The sequence below is a fragment of the Augochlora pura genome, chromosome 10, assembly GCF_028453695.1.
Source record: "Augochlora pura isolate Apur16 chromosome 10, APUR_v2.2.1, whole genome shotgun sequence".
Taxonomy (NCBI): Eukaryota; Metazoa; Arthropoda; class Insecta; order Hymenoptera; family Halictidae; genus Augochlora; species Augochlora pura.
Genome location: NC_135781.1, coordinates 27367322 through 27384253, shown reverse-complemented (window position 1 = coordinate 27384253; position 16932 = coordinate 27367322). Strand labels below are relative to the sequence as shown.

At 44.3% G+C, this 16932-nt stretch overlaps 1 protein-coding gene across 1 annotated transcript; it reads left to right on the top strand.

The window, feature by feature from the left end:
- Positions 1-4400: 4400 nt before the first annotated feature.
- LOC144476101 (IQ motif and ubiquitin-like domain-containing protein) lies at positions 4401-7934 on the top strand. The gene is made up of 3 exons (XM_078192694.1): positions 4401-4646; positions 5406-5491; positions 6716-7934. The coding sequence occupies exons 1-3, from the start codon at positions 4401-4403 to the stop codon at positions 7932-7934; spliced, it is 1551 nt and encodes a 516-aa protein (XP_078048820.1).
- The last annotated feature ends 8998 nt before the right edge of the window (positions 7935-16932 follow it).

Here is a 16932-nt window from a genome sequence, read left to right as displayed (position 1 = left end):
TGGATCCGGCCCGTCAATTATCGTCTCTACTAATTATCCGACTCGGCCGGCCGCTCCTTCGCCGCGGTACTCCTTTTGTCGCGGCGGTCGTCGCCGCGCCCGAGCGAATGCAAATTTCATTACAACCGGTTTTTCGGATCCGGCGGAATCTGGGCTCCTCCGCTTCCGTGCCGCTCGTTAATATTATTTCAAAGTGGCCGGGAATGTTTCTTCTCCCCTCCCCGGACGGGGTTCAATCAGCTTTAATTAAAATGCGGCCGCGGCGCCGCGTCGTTACGGTATCGCCGCGGAATATTATTTCAGAGTATTCGCGATTTGAATTCCGAAAAAAATGTTAATCCGTCGGCCCCGCGGACGACTTCCGGCCGCGCGGCAGTTCGCGCCCTTAAGCCGTTACATCAACCATTCCCTTTTTGCATTCCTTCGATGCCGCGGGCGGTTTGCCCGAACGGTTCTACGCCCGTGTCGTCTCTTAGCAACCTCTATTTCCTCTTTCTCGTTAAATACATAATTCATAACGCAGGGACAGTGCACGCGAGCGCGCGCGCGCGCGCGTGTGCCGACGCCTCGGAATATTTCGAAAAATCTTCTACTTTCCGTGCTTTCAGGCCGACCGCGCTGTCCGCGGGATTTTACAGCGCCGGGCGATTCTCAAAGAAACGTTCGCGAATTCGAAGCCGGCCGAGCGTTAAAACGGTTGTCTGCCGCTGCGGCGCAAAACAAAGGACGAAACAAAAGTCTTGTATTGTTCGCGAGCGCTCCTTGGATGCCGTTCCGGGGGCACAATGGACCCTGGAGGGGTTGGGACCGCGGGCAGGGAGAGAAAGAGAAAGAGAGGAGAGAGCACTGTTAACCTTCGTACAGCGGGCCATTTTTACAACTATACTATTGACGATGTTCGCAACAACTCTGAGCTTTGTTCGCTAATTTTTCGAAACATACTTTTGAAGACATTTTTCATGGAGCTATCAGCACCTCTGTTGTTCCCGATGTAACAACAATTTCTGAAATGCAGTTACCAAAAATTAAATAATTGAACGAACAATTTAAATACTCTGGAGTAAAATGAACCCAGCCAACGCTTTGCGAGCATTAACCTTTAGCAAACGGCAACATTTTCTACCAAGTGCGGTAGCAGAACGAGGCGATTTTCTCAGATGTGTCGACTTTCATGCATACAAATTATTTTAATTTACATATAATACAAATATAATTTATATGCTAATATATGCAATATTATATATTTACAATATTATATAATTTACATAAAAATTATCTTAACATAAGCACCGACTGTCGCCTCTCACTCGTCCTGCCAAACGAAACGCCGAGAGTCGCCTCTCGTTCGCAAAGGGTTAAATAGAATCATCCTTTGATCGCCACGCCGTTCCTTTGACAATGAAAAGATACGTAACTGACGATTAGAACGGAGAAAAAGGCGGCCGTCGCCGATGTCCACCGCATTTTTGACTTTGGACCCCGTCCTCGATAGGCGGATCATGAATATTTCATGCGCAGGTGCACGCGTAGCCGGCGATCCAATTAAATAGAAATTAAATTTCCGCGTTCGTATGGCCTCGTTTAAATACCCGAGACGTAAACACTTATCCGTTGACCGAGAGGTCGCGCTCCTGCACCTCTCCCTCCCCCCCCCCCCCGTCCAGCCGTTTTGCAATGCAGAATTCGATTCCGATGACGTCCTCGCGTTTAATTGCGGTTCCGCGAGCCTCCCCCACCCCCTTGCTGCCGGTCGACAGTTTTTAAACGTCTCCCGTTTACGCGGCGAGCATTGTTCTTCTTTGGACATCACCCTGGATATGTTAACACTGATGAAATGTTAGAAATCTATGATTGCATAATTTTCTGTCGCGTTCGTTGCAATTAAGTATTCACGTGTATACGGCGAGTTCTTTGCATTTACTTTTTCTGATTTTCTTTTTAACTTGTAGTATAGAGACTTATTTAAGGTTATTATACATGATATATGTGTACGTAAATATAGATAGGAAGATGAAAGGCATGGCACAGGAAATTATAATTTAAAATAGTCCTGACCTATAGCGTTTTCGTTCGAAGTAATTTACTGTATTTTATCTGATGCACTTACTGCGTTTATTACAATATTATAATGTTAAATGATGTTATCAGAACGTTAAAATTATTTTGAAACGCGATACAACAATTTTTCGTGGCGCCTCAGAGTCGCCGCTCTAGTGTAAAGTGTTAATCAATCGGTGTAACCAGCCACCGTCGACTTTAATTTCGTCGAATCCGGTGACGTCGTTTGCCCGGTAAAAAAAATGGGAAGAGTCATTCCGAGTTATTTAACAACCGCAACGTTAACGACCGAGTTAAACGGTGCCCGGACCCCGTTCGTCGAATAAATTGAACAAAGCACAGTTATCCGTAGCGAACGCGGCGTCGATTAAACTGTTGCTCGGAAGAGGCGGCAGATGAGCAAGGGGTAAAAAAGAATGGGAAGGAAGCGGGCCGCGATGAATATTTCACGCTGGGCGGAACCGACCGTTCCTTCGGCACGGTACCAAGTTATAAATTCCCGTTAATTCGGTCCGGAAGCGGCGCTTAATTCCTTGTTATCCGGCCGAAACGTCGACGAGAGCTTACCGTATGGAGGAGCACGCCGTTCGAGGTTTTACGGCTGATGGAGATCCAGCGTCGACGATTCCGGGGCCACCGGAAGTGCGCCGGCGAACGCGGGGAACCGTAAACCCGCCGCTGCACGCCCGTGTCCGTTCCATGGAATGCATCCCGCGTAATGCCGTCCCTTAAAACAAGGGAAACACGCGTGCTTGGCCGCGACCATTTTTCGCCGGTTTAATTAACCCCTTATCGTACTTTGACGAGTCCGACACGTGATGGAAATTACAGTAATCAATTCTTATGTATGAATATTATTCTATTCTTTGAAATTCGCATACAATTCTAATCCCTTGTCATTAATATTTAAGCATTCAAGTAAATTCAAACACGGAATGAACATTAATGTTCCGTCCCTTCTAAGAAATGATACCAATTGAAAGATTCTTAGTCGCAGTAACTGTGAAGAGAATGGTACCCTTCGAACCAAACAAATTGTTCCTCAAGCATTTTCGCGTGTCATTAACGATAATGGAGATATTGCTTTGTAAAACTTTATTTGCCCCACCCTGTGGAGTGTAATGAATAATTGAGGAAAAATTGATGCATATTCGGAACGACGTACGATTTCATAATGATTCCATGAACGGCGCCAAGTGGCGCTGTTTGCCCTGCATTATTCCTAATGACACATAGCGGCATTTGCATCGGGACGCGCCACTGCTAATGGCACGTGGTCGTGTTTACAATGCACCACGTGGCACTAACGTCACGGAAACCCTATTTACCCAGCAGCCACGTGATTTTCAGTCCGTGTGCATGCGAAACTGCAATACTGAATAGTATATGCTGAGCTAAGGGTGAATTATTACCGTGCAACCTGTCCAAGGTAAAGAGAAAAAATGTCTTCCTCGGCATTCGCCTAAACGGCGCTTTCAAACAATCGCCGTTCGTCGCTCCATTACCAGAAACTATTCTTTTGTACGATTTTTACTTTTCGGTGACTGAAAAGGGTTGGAACTTACATTTATATTCGCTTAGGAAGATTAAATGTTTTATTTGTTAATTTACCGGACAGCGAATATTTATGCGAATGAATATTATTTTTAAGAATAACTCATCACTAATGTAATATATCAATTATATTAACTTTATATTTATATTATATGTATTTATTATTTATATTATATTATTTATATATTACATTAACAAAACATAATCACTAAAGGATTCTAAAAATATATTTTTCATTTTGTATATCTTGCATATTTTGCATATATTATAAACATTATTCTCGACATATTACACATGTTCTTCCACGTTATTTTTAATATTTTCAATATTATTTTAAATACTTTGGATACGTTGTGTATATTCGTTATTTATTAATTACTATCTTTTAACGTCTCGGCGACACAAGTTGGTGCGCAATTCTCTAAGCGCTCGAAACAGCAGTCAGTGCTCTCGGCCGCCGAGAAACCAGAGTTCGTCTAATCTAATTCCGGGAAAGGCGACGGAGAAGCGAGGAAAAGGCGCACGTCGGCGGCGATTCGTTGGAAAACAAGATTCCCGGTGATCTTGATCCCGTGTAGTGGGCAATTTCTGCCTTGTTCTCCTCGCAAAGCTCGTCTGCCATTGTAAAATGGGCGCGGCGCTCGAACCCCCTAAACCGCGGTACAGTAATTTCCTTTACTACCGACGGCGCCATTATCCCCCCCGCGAGCACTCCGGCCCACCTCTCAGAGTCTCCTTTTCTTTCCGCAGATCTAGGTCGGTGTTCTTCGATCTTCGTAGGACCAACAATGAAAGCGAAACCGTGTTTGGCCGGCTGGAGGCACAAGGCTACCGGGACCGTTTATTGGAACGCGTGCACGCAAACTGGACCGCATCAGGATGACGGGACGACGGTGGAACGGGTCGCCCAGACCGAATATCTCGTCGATAAATGCACGGTCACGCAACAGGACGTCGGCGTGCAATCATGCTCGTTCCCCGATGCCAGGGACAAGCTCTTGCAAGCCTTTACCTTCGATCACGGTCCCAAAACGGTATGCGATCTTGCCGATTACGAGAGAATACGGCAGCTTTGCTGAGAACTTTAAGGAATCATACGGCTGTCTTAGAATACTTGAGAAAATTGAGATATCAAGCTGTAAGTTACTTGCTGACGTCCTCCAGAAATCAGAATTCCGATCACTTTTCTAAGTAATTGATTTTTCATGGATTCTTTTCTTTCGTTGTGTTCAGGTCAAGTAAATAAGTATTAGTACTTGTTTGAAATTGATATTTCTTTTTTCAAAAATCTCAGCAGAAAATTATTATTTAGACAGTTATACTCCGAATGAATTTAAATCTCTTTTAAACATATATTAAAGCAGCCGCTATTTTGCTCTGTATATAACGAGTACACTCGGTACACGAGTACACAGTCATTTTTTTTAGCGTAATTACTATACTATACTATTTTTTTAGTGTAATTACTGTAACAAAAAATGAGTATGTTAAATGCAAAACTAAAACCACATTGGAAAGATTTAAGAGCGTTGTTGCATTATTTTCAACTTATTGCAATCATTTAAGGAAAAAAGAAAACTTTAATCTACACTATATTCCTTAAAATTAAAGTAGACAATTTTGATTATGCACAAAGATCCAAAGTCTACTACTTACCGAATGAAAAATTCTGTTTTTTTGGGGAGGTACAAACGCGCAACTTTTAGCGACATCTCCGGATTTGTTGAGTTTGGAATATTAAAAAATGGCCGAGTCGTTCGTCCTGGTTTGGTACATTCACCTATTTCTTCTAGGCCGCCAAGGTTGCGTCCCCCCCTAAGGACTCCGCCAGGAACGGGAGGATCCTGGAGAGCGTCGTAAAGATACAGAGGTTTTACAGGTGGAGTAATGGCCGATGTCGAGTTAAAGTAGCGAGTAGTGTAAAAGTTAGGGGAACGCGAGGGTTGCCTTTAGGCTTCCAAGCCTTTCTTCCCGCCCCAGCCGAGGTGGTGCCAGATCCCGTAGAGCCGCGTCTACCTTGTACCCGCAGAGCGTAGACGTTGAGTGCACCGCGGCGGGGAAGCACCGTCTCGGAAATCTCGCCCCGAAATAACGACAGTTGATTCGGTTCTATCTTCGTCCCGTCTCCCCTTCGACAGTATTTATACAATTATCTGGAGCAATTCGAAGTTTTCGGGTATTCGTTACGACGTCCCTGCGGAAAGTTCGCTACTCCGTTTACAGCTGCGGGGACAGTTTCCTCTCCGGTTATCGTGCTATCTTTATTCCGAGGAAATTAAGAAAATTCCGTGCCATCAGAGCTCCCGGCGAAAGTAAAAATTTAATAAACGGTGCTTTAAGTATGTCTTTACGGTTCACGTTGCGATCTCCGTCAGATTACTAATAGCATTTTTAATATTTTTTTTTTTAGTGAGAAGAAACTTGGACATTTTATTCGAAGTGGTAGCATGAACAGTTTGGATTACGTTACTGATGCTAGAGAGAATTTTCTGTAATTTGTTACTTTTTTTACGGAGTTTAATAAATTTATTTTATTCAGTTCATAAATGCTTAAAATTTGTTGTCGATTTATACTGAAAATATCATTGACATCGGATGGCACTGTCATGATCTGTTAATATTTAAAGATTATGATAATAGTAATTTCCCACGAATTTCAATGGCTATTTTTAGTATATTCATTATTTACAGAGATCTACAATATAAAAGTAATTTTTTATACTTTCGTTATTGGCTCAGATAAAAAGACTACAATCATTCAAACTAATAGCAAAATTAAAAAAAAAGGTATTTCAGTAATTGTGTAGTAGACTAGTTCTCCAATTATCTAACCAAAGGTTCATTTAGTTCAATTTTAAAACAGTTATTACCTTTAAAAAGTGTGCTTACCCATTTCTCGATAGCTGTAAAAGTCTCACGTTTGCAAGTATGCCCGCACGTTTGCCGACTTACCGATGGATCACAGATCCATCTCGAGTTTCCCCGATCGATCGCATCGTGTCCACGTTGGCCCGGCGAGCCGAAATTCGCTGGGCAAACTTTCCCGGAAGAAAACCACTCGGGACCGAGCCACGTATTCAAGCGTTCGTTCTGCCGGCCACAGGGCTCGGCGTGGCAGGATCGCCGTGGCCGGGGGTCCCATGGCTCGGTCGGACTCCGAGGACACGGACGGCCAGCAAATAGCAGCGGAGCCACGGTCTTATCACAGCCGGGATTTCGTGATACTAAACCGCAGCTCGCCGAGAACGAGGACGGACTTCGAGTTGCTGTACAATCTCCTTGACCGTTGGCGCATCCGCGAGACGGAGAAAGCCGACCCGCTACCCCGCCTCGCCGCCGCCCGGATCGGTCTGTGCAGTCTAATCCTGTCGAAAGAGGTCGAGCTGCTGCGAGCCATCGACTCGCTGAAAACGGCCGAGAAGCTGCGCAGAAAGCAGACCTCGTACCGGAAATTCCTCGATCGGCTGTCCCTGTCCGTCGTCTGGAGGAATCGTCGCGGGCAGCTGATTCTCGTCGACACGCCCCGCGTGCAGCTCGCTAGGATCCTGAAGGACAAGTTCGACGCGCTGTCCAGAGAAGACGTATCGCCGGAGGAGCGGCGGGAGACGTTGCGGCGGCTCCGCGAGGACGTCGAGCCGCACACGTGCCGAGCATCGAACGAAGTGATGCGGCTGCTGGACCAGGAGATCGATTTCCTCGACGGCGACGTCGACGTCGCCAAATTAAGCTGGCTGAGAAGCAGACTGAGAATCAGCTTCTTAGCCTTTGCCAGGGACGCTTTGGCCAGGGAATTCGAAGGCTCTCCGTACCATGGTTCCGCGAACAGAGTCTGCCGGAGCTGCGGGAGGCTGATGCCTCTGGAGAAGTTCGCCGCAGAGAAGAGACGTCGATCCTCTTCCTGCAATCATTGTCTCTATGTCAGAGCCCGAACCGGACCTAGGATCGTCTACGGACCGTACGAGAGTCTGCTGAGGGACGTCAGGAGGAGCGAAGCTAAGCTCCGGTGTTACAGCAGCTTGGCTTTCGTCGTCGACGCCAAGATCGTTTACCATTTGGTGAACGACATCTGGCACGGCAGATCGGCCATCTCCGAGAACGACCGCTTGTCGGAGTTGAGGCTCGTCCGGTTTCACAGAGACCTGGACTGGTCACCTTGGAACTGTCTTTTGTTGAGCAGTCGCGAGGCCGCGGTCCACAGGCGGCTCGACGATCCGGCGAAGTTTTACGGGCCGATGATACTGCAGAAGTTCCACACGAGGAATCTGCAGGCGAAAGTTCAGTTCGGGATCGAGACCGGCCGCGGAAAGAACTCGCGGGCCTGAAAAGAGTCGGGCGTGATTAAGGGCTTTACTGCACGCCGAGTATCATTTATTGCGGGGATTTCTTTGCTCTTCGCGGAAGTTCCTCGGGGTTGTTTCGACCCCGCGGAGTTATTGTCCGACAGAGATTCCGACGCTGAAAGGAGCAACCGGGACAACGGTTGCTCCTTAATGTATATTAATGCGACTAAGTATCGCGTAGCCGCCGCTACAACGCTCGCAATAAGTGTCGCCCGGTCTGCGAGCAGCGATACCGGCTTCTGTCATTGTAGTACGGCGTCTTTGTTGTACACGGGTTGCGCGGGACCGATGTATGCATTGTAGCGTTCGAGGGGTAGACGAACGCCTAATTCGGAGGAGGGTGGATCGGACGGGGATCGAATCGGGGGAGAAATTGTTGACGACTCGATGGTCGGAAGCTGCGTTCGGTCTGACTTAGCCGAGGCTGGATCAGTTGCAGGATCGATAGTCGGAGGCTTAAACTCTCCGATGACTGGCCGAATATTCAAATCGAATTATTTATTATTTATTTATCTATGTATCTTATAATAATCGAGCGCTTTATGTACATTAACCCTCTAGCAATAGCTTTCGTCTTTAATTCATTGTACGCGTTACATGCGGCAAATGAGTAGATTATTGTTAAGATAATTTAGAGTTAAGTCAATTTATAATAACTTTAAAATTGATTAAATTTGTCTTTTCAATATTTTAGCATTTATAGATTACATTTTAAGATATATGTATGTTCAAAAATGTCGCTTACATCACTGTGATTCTTACTTACTAAAATATTACAATATAACCAGCTAAAAATCAGAATAAACGTCAAATTGTTACTTTTGTAAACTAATATAAAACAGCTATTTTCAGTGCTTCGTAAATCTAGCGTTGACCAGGTGAAATGTTCACCTCTGAATATCTGTTATGACAGATATAATTTTATGCAATGAGATTTAATCGAATTATTCTTGCCAATCCTTTAGCATTTCGTTAAACAGAAAATATTATTAACAGATTTTAGCCACCAGTTCCACGCGAGCTTAAATTTGTTGGCGGTCTCGAAAGCAATTTAGCGGTAATTTAATGTAACGCTCGGCTAAATTGAAAGCTAAAAATGCGCATCTATCGCGGCACCCGTGTAACCGGTTTTAAATGCCGGTCGTAACATCTTCGTCGTTACGACATCGTTCGCTCTGGAATAAAAGTTACAGCCCTTTATGCCGCGGGGGACGTTACGCACCCCTCGTCGAGCCTCGCCGCGACGGTTTCGTCGCGCTTTATTATTATCTTTTCTTTTAAATACGGCGATATCCTTTTTTATTCGGGGCCGTAAAAAATAAAAAATTGTCGGACCACCCGTAGAACGGCGGCGGACGAGCATATTCGATGCGGCAGGGTCTCTCGTTCGCGTTACACGGCTCGGCTGCTTACAAAATAAAAAGAGGGGAGAGAGAGAAAAAAAAACAGATTGCGGGGGTAGAACGCGCGCGACAATAGACCGTCCAATCTACCTGTATATTTTTAACACTTTGTTATATTTACGCGACGACCGTGTTGGTTTTATTGCGCCGTGCTCCTGACGCTGATCGATTCCAGCGCTCTCGTGTAGCTCATTCCCGGACTCGATCTCGCCGGTTTACCGTTTCCGTGTGTGCAGGCCGGCCGGGTCTTTATGCAAATCTGCTGTTTTATCGCGGGGCAATATTAAACGAAATACTGTTCTGTCCTAGTCGCCGGTAGCCACGGCGCGCTAAAAATCGAAAGCGGGACTTTTATTAGAAACAATTTCTTAAACGGTTCACGAATTTTCATTGTTCGTTTCGCGGACCGATGGAAATGAACGCGCGTTCGTTAAGCCGATGAATTAAAATATATGTTGCTTGCTTCTTTGCGTACACGCTTTTATCGAATTTAAGATTGCTTTAAAAAAATTCTGGATCATAACTGAAATAAAAAGTACTACCTAATAAAGTCTGTTTTAATTAATTATAAACGACTACTTTAGCATTGTTATTGCCATGTTATCCGTGTACGAGTGACAGAATCGTTAGTTCAGATTTGAAAGTTAATTTATAGGTTAATTTAATGCATCTTCACAATATTTTCAGGATCTATTAAATATACAAATATTGAAAAAGTAATTGCTGTCACACGGCTCAATTTCTTAATTTTCATTTCACTAAATAAAATACTTTAACCTCACGAAATTTTAAAAATAAAAGACGTAAAGACTGAACTTATTTACATCTTGCCTTTAAAGTATGAAAGAGTTAATACATTCTTAATTCATTACAGTAAAAAAATTATATGATAAAAAAGTTCTGTTTGAAAAGTGTACATTTGCGTCTGCCAAGTACTTCTTTGGGTGTCGATTGATAAAGTAGAACAGTGGAGCCTATGGTCAGCCTGCTAACCCTTTAAAGCCAAGTCGAGGAAAGCTCTGCGGAACAAGTTCATATCAGAAAACTAGGAGGTGCGCAAGAAGAGCAGCCCCGTGTCTTTGGTTGGAGCAACTCGGAGCCACCTGGGAGCTCGGCGAGGTCTCCGAGCTAAAAACTGAGAAGCAGCAGAGATTGCCGGGGGTTCGAGACGGGAGATGTCGCCGGGAAGACACAGGGGATTATGAAGGGTTAAATGTCTCGGCTGTTTTCCTAGCCTACAGGAACTTAGTTTATAAACTGCGGCCGCGATTAACTAGCGTTATCAGCGCGGCGAAAGTCAAGCAAAAGGAGGGCGGCGGGACCGGTAACTTCCTCGGCGTTAATACCGGCATTCCGTCCCCTATTCGGAAGGGTCCCCGCGACTCGGTAATTGAAAATAAAAGCGAGGTCCCGCGGCGCCGTTTCCACGGGGATCATCGACGACGGGGTACTCTCTTCTTTTTTTTTCAAGGGAGAAACCGGGGATGTTTCGGCCATGTTTTCTCCGGCTCGGTTTCTCAGGGGATGAGAAAAAACGCCGATCGTTTCCGCTAATCGGCGAACTTCGAACGGCCCCGCCGGAATTTATAGAAACGACTGTTGCATTAGGGGATGAACTTTCCGGTTGCTTTGAACTAAACTTACCCCGACTGGAGGGTAAACTTGTTAAGGAGGGCTGTAAACTCGGCTACTACGGACGCTTCGCTTTCGAAAAGGATATGAGAGGGTTAGAATGATACTGGCGTGAGACACATTTTCCTCGCTGCGGGGAACAATGAGTATTGTTGCTCACGAACGTATGCACTGTTTACAGAGCAAATCTGTTTTTAAGATAATTTATAGTTCAGTTAGCTTACGGCAGCTTTATCACTTATTTCACTTGCCTTTTTAATATTCTAACATGTATAGATTGTCCCTTAAGGTACAAGTTAAATTTAACTATTATTAATATTATTATTATTATTATTATTAATATTTACTTACAGTCTGCTACACTCTTCTAAATTCTAAATATGATTTACCTCGACACGAAATTCTTTTAACAATCAATTCGGTTAGTAAAGAATAATCTTTCCTTCTCAGAATTAGTAAACAATGAATTGTTGTCCCCTAAAAATGTTTGGAATTTTGGAGATAACTTATTCATACGGGGCGCAGAAATGTAAAGCGTGTGCGGCGAAGGGGGATTAGCGTTGGTGAAGCAACGGGTATCGAAGAGCAGTTGCAGTTGTCCCGGGCGCAGACACCGCGTTTGTCGCAGATATACGGTTAAGTAGTTCTGGAGCGCATGTGGTCAGACACGTAGTTTACTGTAAGACGATTATACGCTGAGCCCGGTGTGTGTATTTCGGATACGTGGGCGTGACTCGAGTGCGCCAAGCCGAGACAATCTCTTGTTTCAATTCCGGGGGGTTTGAATTTCATTTGATACCCACCGCGTGCGCGCGGCTGTAACTTTTGCTTAGAATGGAAAACAGAAACACTCCCCGTTACTATATCGTTGATCCGGCCCCGTGCATTCACGGCATAAATTAGTCACCCACGCGACGGACCGGAATGCTCCGCTGCTAAATGGTTTCTGATTGTCGCAGTATTTTCCTATTATGTTCTCGCGTCTGCGAGTCGCAACTTTCGGATAAAAATTTCACGTTACGTTATCTGTACTTTAATTTACTTTTTTTTAAAGGTGAATTGTGACACATTTGTGCGGTATTTTTTACATTTTATTTTGTATTATATCAAATGTTTGCGGAGCTGTCGAATTAGCTGAAAAATTGCAAGCGCCTTCAGGATTCGAAGGCGCGTCGAATAAAATGGAATATTTTAATAATGCTTGTATAAATTCGATAAAATTTAATAAAATAAAACAGTAATTGTACGAAAATTTAGTGAAAGAAAACAATCGTGCCATAAAATTCACGTCAACATTGAAAATGATGTATTCCAAATATTTCAAGCTATAAAGAGAACGACTTCGCGTCAATTAAACAGACAAGAATCAAGACAGACACCGAGCAAAATCTGCTTTCGTTTTCTGAAACGTCATAATTATTTCATCAGCTTTTACGTTTAATATTTTCCGCAAATCGAGAATCGGATATACATTTAAATGCGGGAAGACCAAGGTGCACAGAATTTGCATGAAATCTGGCTTCGAGGTTTTCGGTAAGTGATCGACATTAGCGGACATCTTCCGCAGCAATCCGAGTTCGCAAACTACGTCGGAAAAGTTTGCGGAATTCGGCGGCGGGCCGGGTACGCGATAATTAAGAATTAATGCAAGTTTACCCGAATCGATATCAAAGGGTTGCGAGCGAGGGCGGGAGCACGGGTGGGAGAGAGAGAGAGAGAGAGAGAGAGTGTCGAATTTGCATTTAAAGCGGACCGTCTTCCCGACACTGATATATCCTTGTCTATATCGCAGTTAAGATCGAGTTTATTTATAGCCCGGCGAGGCGCGCGGACCACGAAGAATAAAGGAAAAGGGAGGAACGGGCCGGAGGAGATTCTAATTTAAACTCCGACACCTTATTTCGATGCAAAACCGCGGTTTAACACTCCGACCCGCAATAATCTCTCGCCGCCGTCGTAGCACCGACGACAAATTTTCTGGCTCCGAGCGCTTTCGTTTGCCGGAGAAATGTTATCCTTCCCTCAAAGACGGTGTGGCGCTACTTGTTCCGTCCGACATTTTACTGTACGATGAGCAGCCCGCGCCGGGCAATGGGATGCTAATGCAACGTAAATTGGGAGTAGAGCAACGCGATTATCAAAAATTTCCTCGTTGCCCTCGCTATTAACGCTAAACCTGCCGCCGTTGATCAAACACGACCGGTTTCACGTCATTTCTTTCATAATGATTGAAATCATAAAGCTGCTTCTATTAAAAATTGTTGAATATAACTTTATTCTGGCATATATCTTGCAATTCTTATAAGGCAATTCTCATTAACCCCTTGTACTGTAATAACGAGTCGGACTCATGGTGAAGATTTCATGCAAGCTCTACTAAATATGAATATTATTAATTTCTTCTACATCGAAGTAAATATAAATTCTCTCTTCTCTATTAGGAAAATTATTAAGTACGAATTAGTGCTAATTGTCGCAGCATGAAAGGCGCAAGGGGTTAATCGATCGAATGTGTCAGAATTTTAATTTATGTCTGGAAAATATACGCGGTAAAACGGTAAAAGGCGAAATGAATAGAGCCGTACGATCGTGATCTTAATTAAAACTGGTTCAGACTCTGCTGCTCAGCTGACCAATGATAAAAATTAACCGTTACTTTCTGGTCCCCTATGCCAAGAGATCCGTCCGGTATCGTGTCCAGCCGGTTTTTTTTCGTCGGAAATTGAAAAGCGATGGCAGCGGGAACCGTGGCATATCATCTCCATAATTCGCAGCACGGTTAATCGTGCTTCGGCATCAGCGGCGAGCCGCGCGATGCCGGTGAAATCGGCTCCCGGTACTTGGAAATTACTTTTTATTAACGTTCCCGTATATCATCGCCGGCGAAATTAACGATGCATTTGCATTTTCACGGTGCTTGAAGACCCCCTGAACTTCTCGTCTCGCGTTCCAATCGAGTCGAATGCATAAACAAACAGCTTTTTCCGGGGGCAGAGAGCCGCCGAGCCCGGGCCGCAGTTTTCAACGAAGAATTGCCCGGGCTGAATTGAGTTGCTGCTGCGAGCCGGCTCCCCCGGCCGTGGAACTTTCCGATTATTCGAAATTACGAGAGCTTTCGGTAGTTTCTCGCCTGGAAGGTGTGCTGGAAATCCCATCCGACCGCGCTCCGCTAGCATTACTGTTGATTCTCTTAATAACCACGCGTGATCGTTTTCTTTCGCAGGGAATTCTCTCCTCTTCTCGCTTTCTCTTTTTGTCTCTCCCTCTTTCTGTCTCTCCATTTTTACCTTTCCCTCTTTCTCTCTCTTTATCTTTCTCTCCCTCTCTCGCCAGTAAGATTCGATTCACGAATTTATTCGCGGTAATCCCGATCTTAAATGGTTATTATCGGGACTCGGACAAACTAATTAAACCGGGACGAGGAAGCAGCTGGTAAACGCGAAGAAGTAGCTTCGCAATTACCGGGCGTAACTTCATTTCGCGCCTGATTTAATTAGCCGTACCGACTCCCGCGCTTTAATCGTTACATCCGATCCGATCGAATCGTTAGCTGCCATTACTGGCTCCGCTATTTTTGCCGGCGATGCCGATTCGATTATGACTTAATAAATTGCCGTCTGGTAAACAACCTGTGCAAGTGTTTCTTTAACGGCTGGTCTCGCAATTACAAGCGGTTTCTTTGTTTTGTTAATGGAATTAGGCAACTCGAACCTTTGCCAGCTGTCCGTAATACTTGGACGAGTAGTTGAAAGTCGAACAGTAGCATCGTTCGAGTGAAATGAAACAAAATGGTATTAATATAGAAAATAGAAGACCAATTCATGTTTATCTAATAAGACATATTACATTTTTGTATTAAGCAGAGCAGTTTATATTTAACGAATAAGAAATGGGTCACATTTATCGCACAAGCGGTATTAAATTTTTCTATTCAAAAATTAAGAAAACGAAAGAATAGAAGAATTTAGTATTATTCGACGAATGTGAAGTTAATCATGGGCACGTAGTCTTAGTTTAACAGATCGAACAGTTTCGACGAAATGAATCCGTAAAAGCGCGGAATTGTCCGGCGAAATCCCGGAGCGAACAAATTTCGCGACCGGTGCAGCAACGGTTTCGACAAACGTTTAATGAGTCGTTCTCAATGACGAGACACATCGATGGGTTCAGCCTACCAATTAATTACCTATCGAGCTTTCGAGGACGATTAATCATTGGCCCTGCGGCCGGCTAATGAAAGGAAGCTAATACACCGAAGTGGCGTTGCAGCGACGATTAATGCTCGCTCTTTTCCCCCGGCCCTTTTTCCCTCCCCCACCGAACAATCCGAGCCGCGTCGGCGGCCAATAAAGCGACAAATCGATACCGGTCCTGCACAGATTCGATTCCTGCGACCGGGCAAACGTCAACTTTCGCCGAGGCGGCGGCAGCCGCAAAGAGACTTTTCACCGACGATTAATCATTTCCCCCGATTAAGTAACGCGGCGGAAAACGTTGCGAGTAGCGACGGCAAAGGGGAGTTAATAAACCGAAAAATTGACCCGCGGCGAGTCATCAATTTAAATTTGTCACAGCCGGCCTCTCCATTTAACGCTCGGTCATCGATGACCATACAAGTCAATCGATTCCCGTCGGCTATTTCATTATCATATTCGCTGGTGTTTACGTGGATCAATCGGCGACAATGCGCGGACGTAATTTGTTGTAAAATAAGGAAAACCGAGCGTAATCGGTTAATTGGAAATTCCGGGAATTATGTCATCGATTCGTTGATGATGTCCGCCGTTCGCTGGGGCCGTTCATTTTATAACGTTGACGAAAAAGCGTATGGGCGCGCCAATTTTTCTTGCATAATGTCGAATGAAACGCAAGCCACTTAATGGCATCATCGTGTGTCCGGAACCAATGACTTTATTGTATTTTAATTGTTCACCAGCGCCTGTGGCAGGAATACGAATTATGCAATTGTACAATCAGTATGAATGAATGAATTTTTAAGCATTCGTCGCTACGTTCGATTTATTGTTATATTATCATATACGTTAAAACACATTCCCGTGTTATTATCTTAGATCGAAAATCCTTATTCAGGGAGCAAAAACATCGTGAATATCTATTGTTAAGCGTTTCATGTTCTGCTCGCTTAATCGCTTCAAACAGTAATTAACTTTCGCTGTATCTACATGCAAATGATTCAAAGGATTTACTCGATTACTAACTGAACAAATAAATAAAATCAATAAATAAGAAGGATGCCTCTTTATGGGATGTCATATGTTATTATAATTGCTATTATTAATTCAATTTGAGACATCGAAGATTGTTTTTCGCGAACTAACAATGAGACCACTGACCGGTCTACGAGGGTTGTAAGGCCTCGATTCTACAAAGACAACGTTAGTCGCGATGCCCTATGACCACTTAAGGTAGTAGAGCTGGTTGAGGTGAAGAATGTGACACACTTTTAAACATGAAATAAACAATATATTCTAACAAAAACAAGTCACTTTGATACACTGGTTTACTGATTATGTTTCGGTGTTATGTCGTGAGATGAACTGACGTTATGTAAGCGATGATCAAAATACTGAAGAGTGTTGGAAAAAGTAATTGCGAAAAATGTAATGCCTGAGATTGCAAGTTTTCTGTCCCTTTTATGCCTTTTCGGAATGAACGATCAGACGCGGATTGGCTACAGGTGAGATGGAGAGGGAAGTCAGAGGGCCCGGGCCTCGCGGTGACGTAGTACCGGGAAAACCCAAGTCAGTGACGTAGCACCAGACGAAGCCCGAGCGAGTGGCCAGCGCGGCCCATCTGGCGACCCTACCATAAACTGGAAAACTAATTGGAAGAAATCGCTTTATGATCGGCTATATTAATAAAGCGATTTAGCGCAAATGAGATTTCTTAATGTAATTACGCGATATAAAAAGGACACTAAAGTA

Bases quoted from the DNA above. Each gene is read 5' to 3' on its own strand.
- LOC144476101 (XM_078192694.1), top strand. From the start codon at position 4,401: ATGAAAGCGAAACCGTGTTTGGCCGGCTGGAGGCACAAGGCTACCGGG. The intron at 4,647-5,405 runs GTATGCGATCTT...TATTTCTTCTAG, and splicing joins TCGATCACGGTCCCAAAACG to GCCGCCAAGGTTGCGTCCCC. The intron at 5,492-6,715 runs GTGGAGTAATGG...TGCCGGCCACAG, and splicing joins AAGATACAGAGGTTTTACAG to GGCTCGGCGTGGCAGGATCG.